This window comes from Phyllostomus discolor, chromosome 1 (assembly GCF_004126475.2).
Source record: "Phyllostomus discolor isolate MPI-MPIP mPhyDis1 chromosome 1, mPhyDis1.pri.v3, whole genome shotgun sequence".
Taxonomy (NCBI): Eukaryota; Metazoa; Chordata; class Mammalia; order Chiroptera; family Phyllostomidae; genus Phyllostomus; species Phyllostomus discolor.
Window position 1 is genome coordinate 78,991,107 of NC_040903.2, and position 17,843 is coordinate 79,008,949.

The 17,843-nt window shown below is 37.9% G+C and overlaps 1 protein-coding gene across 4 annotated transcripts in view; it reads left to right on the top strand.

Annotated features, from left to right (window-relative positions):
* DIP2C (disco interacting protein 2 homolog C) overlaps window positions 1-17,843 on the top strand; it is a 435,220-nt gene that overhangs the window by 251,949 nt on the left and 165,428 nt on the right. For all 4 annotated transcript variants that reach the window (XM_036025084.1, XM_028505417.2, XM_036025087.1 and 1 more), the window contains 2 exons: window positions 4,769-4,894; window positions 16,844-17,053. In XM_036025084.1, the coding sequence (XP_035880977.1) occupies window positions 4,769-4,894; window positions 16,844-17,053 (336 nt within the window). The remainder of the gene's footprint in view (window positions 1-4,768; window positions 4,895-16,843; window positions 17,054-17,843) is intronic.

Genomic DNA, 17,843 nt, shown 5'->3' on the forward strand with positions numbered 1-17,843 from the left:
TTGTTTGCCTCTGCTTCTTAAATTTTATCTGTTTTGACACCCTGAGTTTGTGGTGTGGACTTTTATGATGCGAGACCTGTGAGATTCAGTGGTGCAGTCTTCTTGATCTCCTGAGCCTGATGCTGTTGAGATGCCCTTTATGTCATTTATATTGGCTCTCTAGATGTAATTGGGTTTTGATCATTGTTGTGTTCTAGCTGGTTGACCAAGGGTCACTCTGTCCACCACATCTTGTATGCTGTTGTGCAGGTGCTGCCAGAACACAACCACAAAGCCCAGGAAAGAAGCCCATTTGCACAAAAATAGCTCCTTCCACCTGTCAATCCTACTATCAACAGCAAATGAACCAGTATTCAGTATTAATAAGGGTATAAAGAGATTAAGACTGTTATAAGAAAGGAGAGAAATAAAGTATAGTATAAATCTGGTGACTTAATATGTACAAACTTGATGGACAAGAAATGAATGTTAAAAAGCTATGCAGGAAAGAAAATATCACAAATCATAGAGAAGACCACACTGGATTTCATCTCAGTAGCCGCTAGTATTTACCACTGTTTATTCTTTCTGGATCCACCTCTGACATCTGATGTTAGATGTTGACCTCACATGACCTTAGGCAGTCTACTCTAGGGCTGCCAGGGATCTACTATCTGTGGCTATCTCCTTCAGTTGTTAATCTAGTCACTCTGCACTCAGCAGTCAGGCTTAAGCACCATAGGGCAAGGCACAATCCCTCCTGGGGTCCAAGCTGTTGTTTCCCCTCAGGCTGCTGCCACTCGTGGGAGAGTGGCCTGCCTGATCAGGATGGCTGCTGCCATATGGAGGATGACTCACCACTGGGATCCCTGAGCCTACTCTCTCAGTTCTGTCCTTGAACCTTCGGTTCCTAATCGCTCCTTGGGCGTCTCTAGCTCACTCTGCCCCCACCTTTGCCAGAACCCAAGGTAAGTGGCTGCAAATGAAAATTTGTGTGTTGGCCCTTTAAATGGCTCTTTGCATCTCCAGCCATTCTTCTCTGGCAGAGAGCAACCCTGCCACTTTTTGCTGCTGGTTGTTATTTGTGTACTTTGTGGGCTCTGGTGTTCTAGGCTGGGGATCCCAGGTTAGGGTTTGGAGCCCCCTCTTCCAGGAGGAACCAATTGGCTGCTCAGTTATCCCTCTGGCACTGCTACCTTTGGGTACCCAGCCAGCCTTCTCCAGTCTCCACTGCACTCCTTACCAGTCAGTTTGTGCTGAAGCTGATTCCTCTGTCTGTCTGAGGTTATAAATCTTTCTTGCTATTGTTCAGTTGTTTGTTGTGGGTGATTTCTCCACAACTTGGTTGTAATTCCAGATTGGTCCTGGGAGGAGGTTAGTGTGGCTTCCATTCACTCTTCTGCCATCTTGCCATGTCTCTGAAAATATTTTTCTTAAAGCACCTGAGCTGACTTGGAGTAATAGTGAATGTCTGTAGGGAGGCTTAAACTTTAACAACTTCTTCAACCCTTTAACTTAAAACCACTGAAATGAATAACAACAAAAAAATCCCATAATTTGTGACTAACCCCAAATTTTGGCAGTGAGTTATTGTATTAAATAATTTTGTTTTGGGAAGCATGGTCAAGTGATGATATGAGTGATTCTTCCCTCTTAGCTTCAGTTGTTTTCTTTTTTAAGATTTTTTTTTAGATTTTACTTATTTATTTTTAGAGAGGGAAGGGAGGGAGATAGAGACAGAGAGAAACACCAATGTGTGGTTGCTGGGGGTCATGGCCTGCAACCCAGGCATGTACCCTGGCTGGGAATCGAACCTGTGACACTTTGGTTCGCAGCCCGCACTCAATCCACTGAGCTATGCCAGCCAGGGCAGCTTCAGTTGTTTTCAATTGGTTCTATCATGTTTCTATTTTATTAGTGTAACAAATTTAAAAATTCATTTTATGGAGGATTTAATTTAGGTGAGAGTCTTCCATTAAGATGATTATAAGTCATTTTCAATCAAGTGGGGTTTGAAGTTATATTTTATTTGACTTGGATAAGCTTATTAAATTATTTAACTTAAACAAAAATGCCTGCCTGTTGTGGATCAGTGGATTGAGTGCCAGCCTGCAAACCAAAGGGTCACCAGTTGAATTCCCAGTCAGGGCACATGCCTGGGTTGCAGTCTGGGTCTCCAGTTGGAGGTGTGCAAGACACCTCACATCGATGTTTCTCTACCTTTCTTTCTCTCTCCCTTACCCTCTTTCTAAAAATAAGTAAATAAAATCATTTTTTAAAAAGGATGTAAAGTTGTAACATCCAGTTCTGAAGTTGGTCTCAGACCGTCACTCCCACATATTACAGTAATAATCCTGAGACACAATAGTAACAATAATTATTTGAATGCACTAGAGAGAAACTGTTGAAGGTATGCAGAAATGGAGTGGCCATGTGAAGGAAGAACAGTACCAAGTGAGGCTCATATTTATTTGGCTTTTGCCTTGAAGGTACTCTCTAGATGCCTTATTGTGAAAGTTCTAAAACCTAAGCTGAAAGCCATGGAGTTGCTTGCTTACTGTGTTAGAAGAAAGCCTTTGAGGCTGGATATCAAAGAGGAAATCCGAGTAAGAGTGACAACTCAGGGAGGCCCCTCATCTGTATATGAACTGCATTCAGATTCTTGACAAACCCTGGAACTGTGCATGCCTGTGGGAGACCAATAGAACAACTCCGGAGGCAATTCCTGGGGCAGTCAGCACCATTCTAACATGGACTTTGGATTAGATAATAGTACTATATATAGTATTATATCTGTTCAGTTTCTTGATTTTTAGAATTTACAGAGAATGTCTTTGTTCTTAGGATATACGTTAAATATTTAAGTATAGAGTACCATGCTATCTGTAATTTATTTTAAAATGATTATCAAAAATAAAACATCGATAAGGAGGGAAGTGGGGTAAATATAAACAATTGTGAATGTGGGGACAGCTTTACAACAGTTCTCTGTACTGTTCTTGCATATTATCTGTAAATTTGTAATTATATCCAAAAATTTTTAAAATGGGGTCATGTGAAAGTGAAAGTATTTTGTGTTTGAAGAATTATTGTCCTCTGCCCTCCTCACAGATGAACTCTTTACTTTTAGGTCATGAATCCACATCATTCATGTATCAGTTTTTAATCTGAGTGTTTAAGAAAAAAAAGCAATCAGAAACTTGATTCTTGTCTCAAAGTATTTTGAGTCTATTTGAGGACAAAAAGTAATGCATACACAAGCTGAACAAATAAAGCAAAGCTTGTTCATTGCATTTGGTACGTGATGTGCTATGTGACAGGCTGGCAAATACTTTTTATAAAGGGCCAGATAACAGATATTTTCCACTTTCTGGGCCATTATGGTCTCTGCCACATATGGTGTGAAAGCAGACATCGTGTGGACATACAGGAAGGGCGCAGCTCTGTTCCAATGAAACATTATTTACATAAACAGGAGCAGGCTTTATGTAGCCCACAGGTGGTGGTTGGCTGACCCTTGCTCCAACGTGTTAACAGGGTGGAGTTTTCATAAAAACAGCAGGAGTACAGAATGGGTCATGGTGCATGCCATGGGCCCTGGGATACTCACACCTTGATTCAAATCCTGACAATGCTAGTTTGATAATCTGGGAGCGCATCTTACCTCCACTTCCTCATCTGTAAAATGGAAATACTGAAAGCACCTTCTGTACACGATTGTGTATGTTGTGAGTGTGGTTGTGTCTTGTCTCACTGCTGTCCTCTAACTGGTTTCCTGCTGTCCACGCTCCTTATTCTGCAGTCTTCCCCACAGCAGCAAGAATGATCCCATCAAAATGAAATCAGATCATGTCCTTCCTCATAATCCCTCCGTGCTCCCTGTCAGACTTAAGATAGGAGCCAGACTCTTCACTGTACATAGAGGCTCCCACCCTGTGCACACCTCTCCCAGGGTCCTGTTTGTTCTGCCAGTACCCCCTCACTCTCAGTTTAGGGCATTTGAACAGGTTTTACCCTCTTCCTGGACCTCCTCCTCCAGATAGAGTGGCCTGGTTCATTCTTAACATTCAGATTTCACATCGTGAGAGCTCCTCCCTGGCCTTACAGTGAAGTATCCACTCAGTCCATTTGTTTTGCCTGTTTTAATTCTCTGCTCTGTTTGCTTGTCTAAGGTCTGTGTCTTGCCCAATGCAAAATAATATGCACTATTCACAGCACCTTTCTTCTTTATTCTTCACTGCACCGTTCTTCCTTATTCTTCACTGCACCTGCCCTGAGGAGATGACCTTACAAAGCAGGCAGCCGGTAAATATTTGTGAAGTTAATATAGTGAGTTAACACACAAAATGCCTAACACAGTGACTGGCCCATAACTGAGTTCTCAGGACATGTTAGCTAAAATCATTACTGATGGCTAGTCGAATGTATATACCTCTCTTAATAGTGAAATGAATTATGAGGCTTGAAAATGGGAAGAAATACTTGAAGGTCAAGTTCATTCATCCTAAGAATAGAAAAGAAACAAGAAATTTGCAGCTGGTACTTGTTATTTATACAGAATCTGGGGTAATAAAATGAATAATTAAAAGTCTGCAATTGAATTTTATGTCTTCTTACTGGAACTATTAATCTAGCAGGTTCACACTTTCGCTTCCCTCCCTACCCATTCATTAGTGACAGTTTCTGTTGGAAGATAAACCATTCCACAGGACCAGAGAGAAAGGAGGAAAAGCATGGTGCTTTCGGGATGTCCCTGAACAATGGAGTAATTGAGCTCTCTTTGTTTTAGACGTCCACACAGAAGCTGTTCAGGCAGCGCTTGCGAAACACAAAGAAAGGAAGATGGCAGTGCCTATGCCTTCCAAACGCAGGTCCTTGGTGGTGCAGACCTCGATGGATGCCTACACACCTCCAGGTGAGCAGCAGGCCCACCGTCTGCTTTGTAAAGTGGCAAGTATGCCTTAGAATTAATTCACTACCGGCCCTGCAATTGTAGTCTTACTAGCTTTCAAAATAATAGTGTTCTAATTCAGATTTTGTTAACTATAGGTCCAGAAACAGTATATATGCTCTAAAGTAAACTTGGGAGGAAATTTACCCTTATTATGTGTGTGTATGTGTAGATGTATATTTTAAACTTTTCATTGAGACTCATAAATATGAAAGACTTAAAGTCTTATAAAATTTTACTTAGTAATTTATATAGCAGAAGTGTTTATACCTCCATAGTTCTAACTGAACTTGCACTTTCTTCTTTTTAGACTGGTATGTACATATTCTCAAATCTTTAAAATATTAATATAGGTACAATCATACCTCAGTACTTGTCGGCTTCAGATTCCATCAAACCCTGTATTCGTTGCATTTTGATGAGGAAAAAAAAACACTTCAGCACTCAGTGTTTGCTCAGACTCATCACGCTTGCTAGAACTTGTATGAGTGATGACACCACCCCGCAAGATAAAATGCTTCATTGTTCAGTACCAGTCGGTTTCAGCACTTGTCACAAGTTCTGGGAATGAAGTAATGATGAATACCGAGGTACCACTATATATTGTAATGTTGTATTAAAAAAACAAAATGAATTGAAAAATTTAGGCATTTACCTTAATTTGAGGTCATCAAACTTTTCCTTAAAGTGCAGATAGTATTTTGGTCTTTGTGGACTATAGTGAATGGGTATGGCTGAGTGCCAATAAAACTTTATTTATAAAAATGGGCAGAGGGCCAGTTTGGTCAATAGTCCTGCTGACCTCTGATCTAAGTGGGTCAAGGTAATATCCCATTTACATTTCTAATTTTGATACTGTTTTTATTTAATCTTGAATCTTATATAACTACTTAAGTTCTCTACTTCAACCGCACAAGTAATTGTAATTTGTATCTCTTGATCTTCAAAAACAAAGTGAAGCACACAGTTTAATCATCCAGGTATATATCACAAACATGAAGGATTGAGCCTAATCTACTTGATTTTTTTTTTCTGTGATTTTGGTTCTAGCATTATTTATGTCATTGTTGCCACAGAACTAAATGTCTTCTCCGTAGACGTAAGTTACCTTGTACACTACTTTGTACAGTTTCATATGCCACCATCTTTGTTCACAGGAGAAACTTAAGGAGCAATAAGAATAGTGGAAAGCATATTGTACCACACTTTGGGGAGTTACTGAAGTTTAACCCTGAGTGTTTGCAAGCAGTGAGGTAATGAAGCTCCCACTTCAACTCAGAGATGTGGTCAAGTACTGATATATCCAGTAATTCTCCAAACAGCTCTTAAACATTCAACTTTGCATGCCTTTAAAGGTGAAAGTCCTGAGCTTTATAAAACAAGACAAATAAATAAATAGTATGCATCTTACTCTTTTTTAAAAATTTATTTAAGATAGTCCAACAAATGTTCTTCATCTCAAGGGTATAGTATTCTTGTTAGAAAGAGAGTGTTTTTTTTTCTTTGGCCAGTTTATTTACTCTTCTTTCTTTATGTTGAGCCTCAATGTAATTTTAGACTATTTAAAAATCAGCATAATTAATATGGTTAATTCTGTTTATTTAGTTTGTTATGATTTACCAAAATTTATAACGGGGTAGAAATTTTTAGCTTTATATATTGTCTGTGCAATGAACAGAATGGGCTTATGAGGATAACAAACCAACTTAAAATATTTTTAACCAAATGTTTGGAACTAGGCAGTTTCCAGGAAGATGGACATTCTTCTGAGCCACTTTTTATGAGAAATGTTGAGTTTAAAGTGCAAGAAGTAATGTGATTATTCACGTACATGCTTTTCCCCATGTTAAATCCACCCTCAGAAATGTTTTTGTGTCATGAGTAATGAAAGAATCTTCAGAAAAACAAACCTTATACAGATGTCTTTGAAAAATATAAAAGAACATTGTTAGAAATGTTTTTGGAAGCTCTAAAACTGAAAAATATAATACTGAAATAAAATTTTACTGGATTGGATTAATATCGGATTGTAAAAGGGAGATGAAGTCTTTGAATTTTAAGAGATATCAAGAGAAATTAACCAAACTTAACAGAAAACCAGAAGATTAAAGTAAAATTAACAGAACCTCAAGCATCTGTGGAACAATGTTAACATACTTGTAACTGGAATCTAAGAAGGAGAAAAGGGGAGAAAAACTACTTGAATAAATGAAGATCAAAAACTTCTCCCCCCTACATTTTTCCTCCATCACAAAACTTCTTAGGTTTATGTAGTCACCACATATAGCTTCAGAAGTGTGGTGAACCCGAAAGCAGGATAGCCTAAAAAGAATCAATCCTAAGGTCATAAAAGTCAAAGTGCTAAAATCCAAAGATAAAGAAGAAATTTTAGAAGTCATCAAAGGAAAACATATGCATACATTATATATGGGAGAACAATTATATGAATAATAACTGATATGAAGGTACAGTAAAATCCAGAAAACAGTGGAAAGTCACCTTTAATGTCCTAAAAGGAGGAGGGAAGATCTGTCAAGTCATATCCCATCAAAATATCCTTCATAATCAAGGATATAAGAGGAAATAAGGACACAATGAGACACGTGAAAGCTGAGAGAATATGGTGCCAGCAGAACTGCACTACAAACATGCTAACAGTGGCATATAGGCTGATGGGGAATGACACAAGGTGAAAACTCACGCCTGTAAAAAGGGAAGAACACTGAAAACAAAAAAATGATGGACAAGCATAAAATTCTCTGTTTTTCCTCATAATTTGCTTCAAAACAACAATCACACAAAAGACAGGGACAGGTAAAGGGACTTATACTGTTGTATGGTCATTATATTTGTGAAGGTAGGAAGCAGTTTGCAGTATCAGATTTGAAGAGCAAGCGGTTAACAATATTGACCCGATACAGGATGCATATTGCTAACCCTAGAGCAACTACTAGACATGAAAAGAGATATGGTTAAGCATAGACAGCATAACAATGGAACTCAAAAAAATATGTAGTTAATAGAAAAGAGGTCAGGAAAAAACAACAGAGATTTAAAAATATTAGGAGGAATGAATGGAAAACAAGTAGCAAAATGTTAGCTTTAAAACCGCTTGTACCAATGACGGCAATTGATGTAAGTGGACCAAACACCCAATTAACAGAGACTGTCAGATTGGAAAAGTGAATATACTGAGTTGGTCACAAAGTTTGTTTCTTTTTTTTCTTCCATAAGATGGCTCTAGTAGAATTTAATGTTTTTAACTTCATTCAAAACAATTTCGTTAGATTGTATTGTGACAGCTGTCATATCAGCATGAATTTTAAAAAACCTTATCAAAATTGGTGAATATTTGTGTAGCCATTTTAATACTAAAGATGGAAGAAAATAAGCAACATTTTTGGCATATTATACTTAATTATTTCAAGAAAGGAAAAAATACAACTGAAACGCAAAAAAAAGACTTGTGCAGTGAATTGAGAAGGTGCTATGACTGATTGAACATGGCAATAGTGGTTTGCAAAGTTTCATGCTGGAGATTTCTTGCTGGACGATGCTCCACAGTCCGGTGGACCAGTTGAAGTTGATAGCAATCAAATCGAGACATTAATTGAGAACAATCAACATTATACCATGTGAAAGATAGAAAACATACTCAAAATATGTAAATCAATAAAGTTATTGCTGAAAATGAAGAGTATGTTTTTTATTTTACGGAAAAACCATATGAACTTTTGGCCAACCCAATATATACATCTATATGTTGTTTATAAGGGACATATTTACATATGAAAACAAAGAGAGTTTTAAAAATGATGAAAAAGTATAAATACAAATCTTAGGCATGAGAAAGTAAACAAGTCTATATTAATATCAGACAAGATAGACAACAAAACAAAGTAGTGTAAGATATAGAGAGACATTTCATAATGGGAAATGAGCAATTCACTAGGAAGATATAAGAATGAATATTTTTGCAATATACCTAAAAACAGAGCATTGTAATTTATAAAGCATAAACTGGCACCCTGTCTGGTGTGGCTCAGTTGGTTGGGCATCATCCTATGAATTGGAAGGTCACTGGCTCAATTTCTGGTCAGGGCACATGCCTGGGTTGCAGGTTTGGTCCTCTGGGGCGCATACAGAAGGCAACCAGTTAGTGTTTTTCACATCAATTTTTCTCACCTTCTCTTTTTCTTCCCTTTCTCCTTCTCTAAAATAAAAAATAAAATACTAAGCTGGCACAGGGAAGGGAAAAATAGAAAAATTTAATAACAACAACTGGAGATTTTTAAAATCTTTATTGTATTTTTTACATTACCTTTTAGGCCCCTTATACCACCTCCCCCCAGCAATCATCATAATGTTGTCCATGTACACAAGTCCTTTTGTTCTTTTTTCTTTTTGCTTAATCCCTCCACTCTCTAATGTCCCCCTTCCCAGCTGTCATCCTGCTCGCTATGAGTCTGTCCCCATTTTCCTTGTTAGTTCAGTTTGTTCATTAGATTCCACATTAGATTCCAGAAATCATATGGTATTTGCCTTTCTCTGACTGGCTCATTTCACTTAATGAAATAAGTTCATTTTATAATAAAGTGAAATTCGCTTAAGTTTTTCTCCAGATCCATCCATACTGCTGCAAAGGGTAAAATTTTCTTACGGCCAAGCAGTATTCCATTGTTTGAATGTTCCATAGTTGTTTTATCCATTCATTTGTTGATGGACACTTGGGCTGCTTCCATATTTTGGCGATTGTAAATAACACTGCAGTGAACATAGGGGTGCTTCTGTTCTTCTGAATTAGTGTTTTAGGTTCCTTTGGATATATTCTCAGAGAGGAATTGCTAGGTCAAAAGGCAGATTCATTTTTAATTTTTTGAGGTATCTCCACACTGTTTTTCAAAGTGGCTACACCAGCCTGCATTCCCACCAACAGTGCAAAAGAGTTCCCCTTCTTCCACATCCTCTCCAGCACTTGTTTGTTGGTTTATTGATGACAGTCATTCTGATAGGGGTTAGACAGTATCTCATTGTGGTTTTAATTGTGCATTTCTCTGGTAATTAGTGACGCTGAGCATCTTTTCATAATTTCTATTGGCCATCTGTATGTCCTCTTCAGAGAAGTGTCCATTTGGGTCCTTTGCCTGTTTTTTAATTGGTTTGTTTATTTTATTGGTGTTAAGTTTTGTAAGTACTTTGTAAATTTTGGCTATTAACCCCTTACCAGATATATCCAAAAATATATTCTCCCATTCTGTGGGTTGTCTTTTTATTTAGTTGATGATTTTCTTTGCTGTGCAAAAACCTTTTAGTTTCATGTAATCCCATTGTTAATTTTTTCTTTTGTTTTCCTTGCCTGGGGAGCTATATCCTATAAAAAAATTGCTATGAGCAACATCTGAGATTTTGCTGCTTACATTTTCTTCTAGGATTTTCATGGTTTTGGGTCTAACATTTAAGTTTTTAACCCATTTTGAATTTATTCATGTGTGTGATATAAAAAGGTGGTATAGTTTCATTTTTCTGCACACATCTGTCCAATTTTACCATCATCATTTATTGAATAAACTGTCTTTAGCCCATTGTATATGCTTGCTTCCTCTGGTGAATATTAATTGACTATAAAGTGACCCGTGCCTACCTGCCTGCAGTGAGCACGGAATGCTCTGTATGGTTCATCGAAACACGAGAAAAATATACACAGAGACAACCAGGTCCTGTGAGGGAATGGGGACAGAATGGCCACCCTCTCTCAAGTGGGGAGAGCGCCCCGTGTCCATACCCAAGCAGATTTTTATTGAGAAAACAGACTTAGTTTGTGGATTCACAGTCTGGCAGAAAAGATCAAAAGATGTAGGCAACTTACAAATGTGGGGACAGAACTCCCACTGTGATTCTGGGCAAGGTTTGTGGTCTTTAACATATGAAAGAGCTATAGGTTCCAAAAGTTTCCTGCCTGTGCTTTTAAATTCCAAGTTAATAACATCTTCCAGCAAACAGATCTCACAGGATCTTGCATATTCTATGTCCCAGGCCTGATCACCCCGAGGGTCTGCTGTTTCTGGTCTGGGCTGCCCCTGCAGGCCTGAGTTAACAGAGAAGACAAAGGCAGCCAGGAGACTTGGATTTCTCACGTCCAAGAACAAAGACTCAGGCTTTGACAAAGCCAAAGAGGGCAAGGGTTGATGTCAATCACCCTTTCATTTCCACAGTCCTGTGAGTTTCTTCCCAGAAGCCTCCACATGATCATGCCTGTCTTAGGCGTTTCCTTCCATGGGAATCTTACCCGTCATTGGCTAACTGATCAAGGTAGGAAGTTTTGGCACAGAACAGGCAGCATTCATACCAGGGAAATAAGGTTTGTCTCCTTCAGTGGCTCCTGGTCTGGAGGTCTTTCACTCAGCCTAAGTCACAGGGGTTACAGCTTCCTAAGACCAGGCAGGGCGGCCCCCAATAATAAAGGTGTGGGTTTATACTTTGTTCCATTGATGTGTTTTTGCCATGTATTATAGGAGACCATTCTGCATGGCATGGGCCCAGCTCCCACTCGGAGATGCACAGGACCCATGCCCATGGATAGGGTCTCCCGTGGGGAATCAGGCCTGCAATGTGCCTAGGCTGCTTTGAGTCTCGCTCTTGCTAAAAATCTCCCTCACCCTGAATTGAGGACATTTACTGCAAAGTAACTTCCTAAAATCCGTGCTAAACCTTCCAAGGATGAGTATAACCAGTTCAATCACTTTTCCCTTTTCACTTGCAAATATCCCTCTTCTGTGATGTAATTAGCAGCATTAGCTCCTTTGTTTTCTGTAAAAGGTAACCACCTAAAGTGAACCTGTGCATAGTAAATGAGGACTGTCATGTAATGTGCCAAGAAACCCAATAAAGGCTGGTGATGGCAAGGACCAAGGCTTTTGCTCCCCTTGAGAGAAAAGCTGTGCTGTCCCTTTTCCTCCACCAGACTCCGTAGTCCATGTGAATGTCTCGTTTCATCCATAATGATGCAGACACTGAGGGATGGTGTCTGCATCAATGTGTACCATGCCATTTTGATTACTATGACCTTATAGTACAGTTTGATATTAAGTAGTGTGATTTTTCCAACTTTGTTCTTTTTTCTCAATTGCTGTTGCTGGGCCATTTGTGGTTCCATATAAATTTTTGAAATATTTGTTCTAGTTCTATGAAATTCATCATTGGAATCTTGATAGGAATTGCATTCAATCTATAGATTGCTTTGGCTAGTATGGACATTTTAAAGATGTTAAGTCTTTCAATCCATGAACATAGTATGCCTTCCACTTAATTTGTATCTTCTTCAGTTTCTTTCTTCAGTGTCTCCTAATTTTCTGAATACAGGTTTTTTACATCCTTGGTTAGGTTTATTCCTAGGTATTTTATTCTTTTTGAAGCAATTGTGAATAGGATTGTTTTCTTGATTCCCCTTTCTGTTAATTCATTATTGGCATATAACAATGATGCTGATTTCTGAATATTGATTTTGTATTCTGCTTCTTTGCTGAATTCATTTATCAGTTCTGGTAGTTTTTTGGTGGAGTCTTTGAGGTTCTCTGTACAGAATCATGTCATCTGTGAATAAAGACAGTTTTACTACTTCCTTGCCAATTTGGATGCCTTTTATTTCTTCTTGTCTGATCACTGTGGCTAGGATTTCCGGTACTATGTTGAATAAGTGAGGTGAAAGCAGACATCCCTGTCTTGTTTCTAATCTTACAGGGGAACATTTTTAGTTTTTGCCCATTGAGTATGATGCTGGTAGTGGGTTTGACGTATATGGCCTTTATTATGTTTAGATATGTTCCCTCTATTCCCACTTTTGCTGAGAGTTTTTATCATAGAGGAGCACTGGATTTTGTCAAAGGCTCTTCTGCATCTATTGATGTGATGATGTGGGTTTTATCCTTCATTTTGTTTATGTGGTGTATTACATTTATTGATTTGCCAATGCTGTTCCAACCTTGCATCCCTGGAATAAATCCCACCTGATCATGATGTATGATCTTTTTGATGCACTGCTATATTTGGTTTGCTAATATTTTTGAAGATTTTAGCATCTATGTTCATCAGGGATATTGGCCTATAATTTTCTTTCTTTGTAGTGTCTTTATCTGGTTTTGGAATTAGGATAATGCTAACCTCAAAAATGAGTTTGGGAATCTTCCCTCCTCTTGAATTTCATGAAATAGTTTGAGAGGCAGAGGTGTTAGTTCTTCTCAGAATGTTTGGTAACATTCCCTTGTAAAGCCATCCAGTCCAGGACTTTTGTTTGTTGGGAGATTTTTCTATATTGCTTCAATTTCAGTAGGGGTAATCTGTTTATTCAGATTCTCTGATTCTTCATGATATAGTTTTGGAAGATTGTATGTTTCTAGGAATATATCCATTTTGTTCAGGTTGTCCAGTATAGTTGTTCATAATATTTTCTTACACTTCCTTGTATTTTTTTGGTGTCAGTTGTTATTTCTTTTTTGTTTGTCTTTTTCTTAATGGTGTCAGTTGGAAACAGAATTATGACCCCTCCAGAGATAGCTATGTTCTGATTCCTAGAACTTGTAAATAGATTACCTTACATTGCAAAGGGGACTTTGCAGTTATGATTAAGATCCTGCACTAGGCAGTTATCTTGGACTACCTGGGTGTACCCACTACAATCAAAATGTCCTTATTCAGACAGAAAAAGACAAATAACATTTGATCTCACTTTTATATATAATCTAAAAAGAGAAAAGAAAACAAAGGCAAAAACTTCATAGAAAAAGATAAATTTGTATTTCCAGAGGCCAAAGGTAGGGGGACAGGGAATTGGAGAAAGGTGGCCAAAGGGTACAAGACTTCTAGTAACAAAATAAATTAGGCACTAGGGATATAATGTGCAATGTGATGACTGTAGTTAACACTGCTGTATGATAAATGAAAGTTAAGTGAATAAATCCTAAGAGTTCTCATCACAAGGAAAAAAATTTTTTGCACTTTCTTTTTACTATATCTATAAAATGATGGATGCCAACCAAACTTAATTGTAGTAATCATTTCACAGTATATGTAAGTCAAACAATTATGCTGTACACGTTAAAATTATACAGTAAATCAATTATGTATCAATAAAACTGGGCAGGGGAGGTCCTCAATAAGAGAGGGAGGAGTGTGAAAGTTAGGATAAGAAAGACAGTGGAACCAGAGGTTGGAGGGTTACACTTTAAAGATAAATGAATGGGCCAGGAGCCAGGGGTACAGGTGATGCAAGTGCCTCTAGAAAGGGCAAAGGGAAAGACCCTTCCTTAAAGCCTCCAGCAGGATTATAGCCATGACAACATCTGGATTTTAGACTTGTGACCTCGAGAACTATAAGATAATAAATCTGTTGCTGTAAGCCACTGACGTGGTGGTGATTGTTACATTACACATAGGAAAATAATAGTGTCCTTTGAAGCATAAAGGTTTTTTATTATGATGAAGTTCAGTTCATCCATTATTATGTTATGGATTGTGCTTTTGGAAGTTTTAGAAATTTCATAGCCTTAGTTCTTTCATTTAAGTCTGTGATCCATTTTTCGTTCATTTTTGTTTGTGATGTGAGGTAAGATCTATGGGATTTTGGCAGGTTTTTGGTTGCTGTTGTTTTTTGATATGAGAATATCCAGTTGCCCAGCAACATTTGTTGAAAAGATTATCTTTTTCTCATTAAATTATCTTGAGAACTTTGTCAAAAATAAGTTGACTACAAATGTAAGGGTTTTTTTCTGGATTCAGTTCTGTTCCAGTGATATATATGCCTATTCGTGAACTGATATCACTGTCTTGATTACTGTGTCATAGTAAGTTTTGCTATCAGGTAGTGAAGTCCTCCTTCTTTCTCAAAATTATTTTGGCTATTCTGAGTCCTTTGTATTTCCAAATGAATTTTAGAATAAGCTCTCAATTCTCCATAAAAGAAAGCCTTCTAGGATTTTATTAGGTGTTACCTTGAATTTTTGCTTTATGTGTTGCTAAGGATTTTATCCTTTTTGATGCTCTTATGAATGGAATTGTTTTTGTTTTTTTAAAATCTAATTCCCAGATTGTTCAGTGGTAATATCTGTATAGATAAAAATATTTTATGTCTTGTATCCTGTGACCTTGCTAATCTTGTTCCCTAATTCAAGAAATTTTTGGTATGTTCTTTGGGATTTTCTGCATACAAAATTGTCATCTGTGAATAAAGACTATTTTACTGTTTACTTTCCAATCTGGATACCTTTAATTTATTACTTTTGGTGTATTTCACTGTCTAGAACCTTCCAAATAATGTTGAATAGATGTGTCAAGGAGGGATAATCTTTGCCTTGTTCTTGATCTTAAGGGAACATATTCAGTCTTTCACCATTAAATACGATGTTAGCCGTTGGTTTTTATCGATGCTCTTTATCAGGTTGAGGAAGTTGCCTTATATTTCTGCTTTGCTGAGAGGTTTTCTCATGAGTGGGTGTAAGCTTTTGTGAAGTACTTTTTCTATAACTTTTAAGGTTAACTTGGGGTTAATAACAATAATTTGCATTTGAATGTCAAATCAGCTTTAATTTATGTTCATAGGTATAATCCCAGACACCACTTGGTTACAATGTACTATACATTTCATATGCTGCACGATTCTGTTTGCTAATATTTTTTGAGGATTTTTCTGTCTATATCATGAAGGATATTTTTCTCTCATGATTTGTGCAGGGTTTGTGTGTGTGTGTGTGTGTGTGAGAGAGAGAGAGAGAGAGAGAGATAAGGTAGGTGAGAAAATGAAAAACTATTAAAGGGCATGAAAAAACTTTCTGGGGAGATGTCAATATGTGGTATGGGTATATACATTTCTCAAAAGTCTTTAAAAAGTTTTTGTCATAGTGACAACAAAATATTATTGTAAATATCCTTTATAAATATTGTGTTTAAAAAGTCCTGTCTTGATTTAAGATAAGCTCTCATTTCTCTTATTCTCATTAAATGTTCTAGAGCTACTCACATCCTTTCTTCCCTCCTGGCATCTTATATCACTCCCCTGTAGGTAGGATCCTAATGTCACAATTACACTGAAGTTTAAGTAACAAGTGCACAACTAATTCACTTTTGGAAACCTTGCTGCTAAGTAAAAAGTTATTAAATGAAAGATATTTTCTGAATTTTAATGAAAAAGGTGATGTGTTTTATCTCAAGATACACAAGTTTCACAGATAGAAAAATTAATGTAAAAGCTTTATAAGAAATTAATATAAAAGTAAATAATTTAGTTTGATCATAAAGTGTAATGTGATGATCTGTTATCCTCAGCAAAGGAGCAGGCAAGGTCTTGAGCCTATAGGTTGGTCAAGAAGGTGGGAGGCACTCACTCTGAGATGTGTTCTTCCTTCCACACTGTTACCTTCACTGATGTCTCACTCTTTGGGGGTGGGGGGGACTGTGCATGTGTATTTTGCACTCAGATTAAACTCAAAAGTAAATTATAGCTCAGAAAACCACCTTGGGACCAAATAAGGGCCACAGACATCTCACTTTGAAACACATGAGGGTTCAACATCTCTGAGAAAATGCTGCCCATGATGGCTTCACTTGGTGTGTGCATGCAAAAACATTTGGCTTCTTCCTAGACTGTTAAATGGAGAACATTGATGAGTGTGTCTTAGTCTGAGATTCTAATGTACTCCCCTCCCCACCAAAAAAGCTTTTTGTAGCAATTTATTTTAAGGTGTTTTGAGGAAAAAATTAATTATACTAAAACATAACTCACCTGAAAAATGGTGTAACTTCAAGAGTGTTCAAAGCAAAAGCTGCTGAACTCTCCAGTACATGTGTGAGGTAGGTCTGTGTATGTGGTATTTGATTAGGGTGTGTTTCTTCGTTCTTCTGCATAACAACTCTCCCATCACACAGATACCTCCTCTGGTTCGGAAGACGAAGGCTCCGTGCAGGGGGACTCCCAGGGGACGCCTACCTCCAGCCAGGGCAGCATCAACATGGAGCACTGGATCAGCCAGGCCATCCATGGCTCCACCACCTCCACAACCTCTTCCTCATCCACACAAAGTGGGGGCAGTGGTGCCGCCCACAGGCTGGCCGATGTCATGGCCCAGACGCACATAGGTGAGTACCTGTCACTTCATGATTCTCACTGTACCTGTGTGACCCAGAGTAGCCAAGTCCCTATGTAGAAGTTTGTCTATCTAGACATCACATCCTTGGAATCCACTCGAGATTCCACAAAGAGTCCCACTCTAGCTCCTGGTCTGCTTTGTGCTTTGGTTTTCCTGTTCTGTGAAACCATTGGTTTTATTATTCTCATCATCCCAGATTTCTCCTATGGCTGGAATTCAGGAGCTTGCTGCTCATAAAAGAATGTACTTGTTCTTTAGGGAAACTTGCAGCCATATCTGTTTACATGTTTTTTTCTCATTTATGTTAAAATATGCTCCTAAATGAAATTTTAATACTGCTAATAAGCAGGCATGGAATTGTAAAGTGTGTTTACCATGATTTAGGAATCATTTAAGGAATCAGAGGGCTTTAATCCCTACTGTTTTCTGGCATAGGTATGTAGATTTCTCCGGTGGTTCATGTCATTTTATATGTAGGTTCTATGGAGAGATCCTCTATATTGGAAAAGGCACAAAATTAGGAAGCATTGCCTGAGATGTTTGGAAATAGTGTGAAAAAGGAGATTAAACAAGAATTATTAGAGGGAAAGAGAGTGATTGTATGAGCATTGTGGCTGTTTCAAATGTGGGTAAGTGAGGTGCACGTTTTTCTGCCCGCACTTGTGCCAGCCGCTCAGTTGCCTGGGAAGTGGGTCCTTACGATGTGCAAAAAGAACAAGTATGAGGTCCAGGTCTGTTCTGATCCATTTTTAGCTGTATGTGAAGATTTTTAAACATCT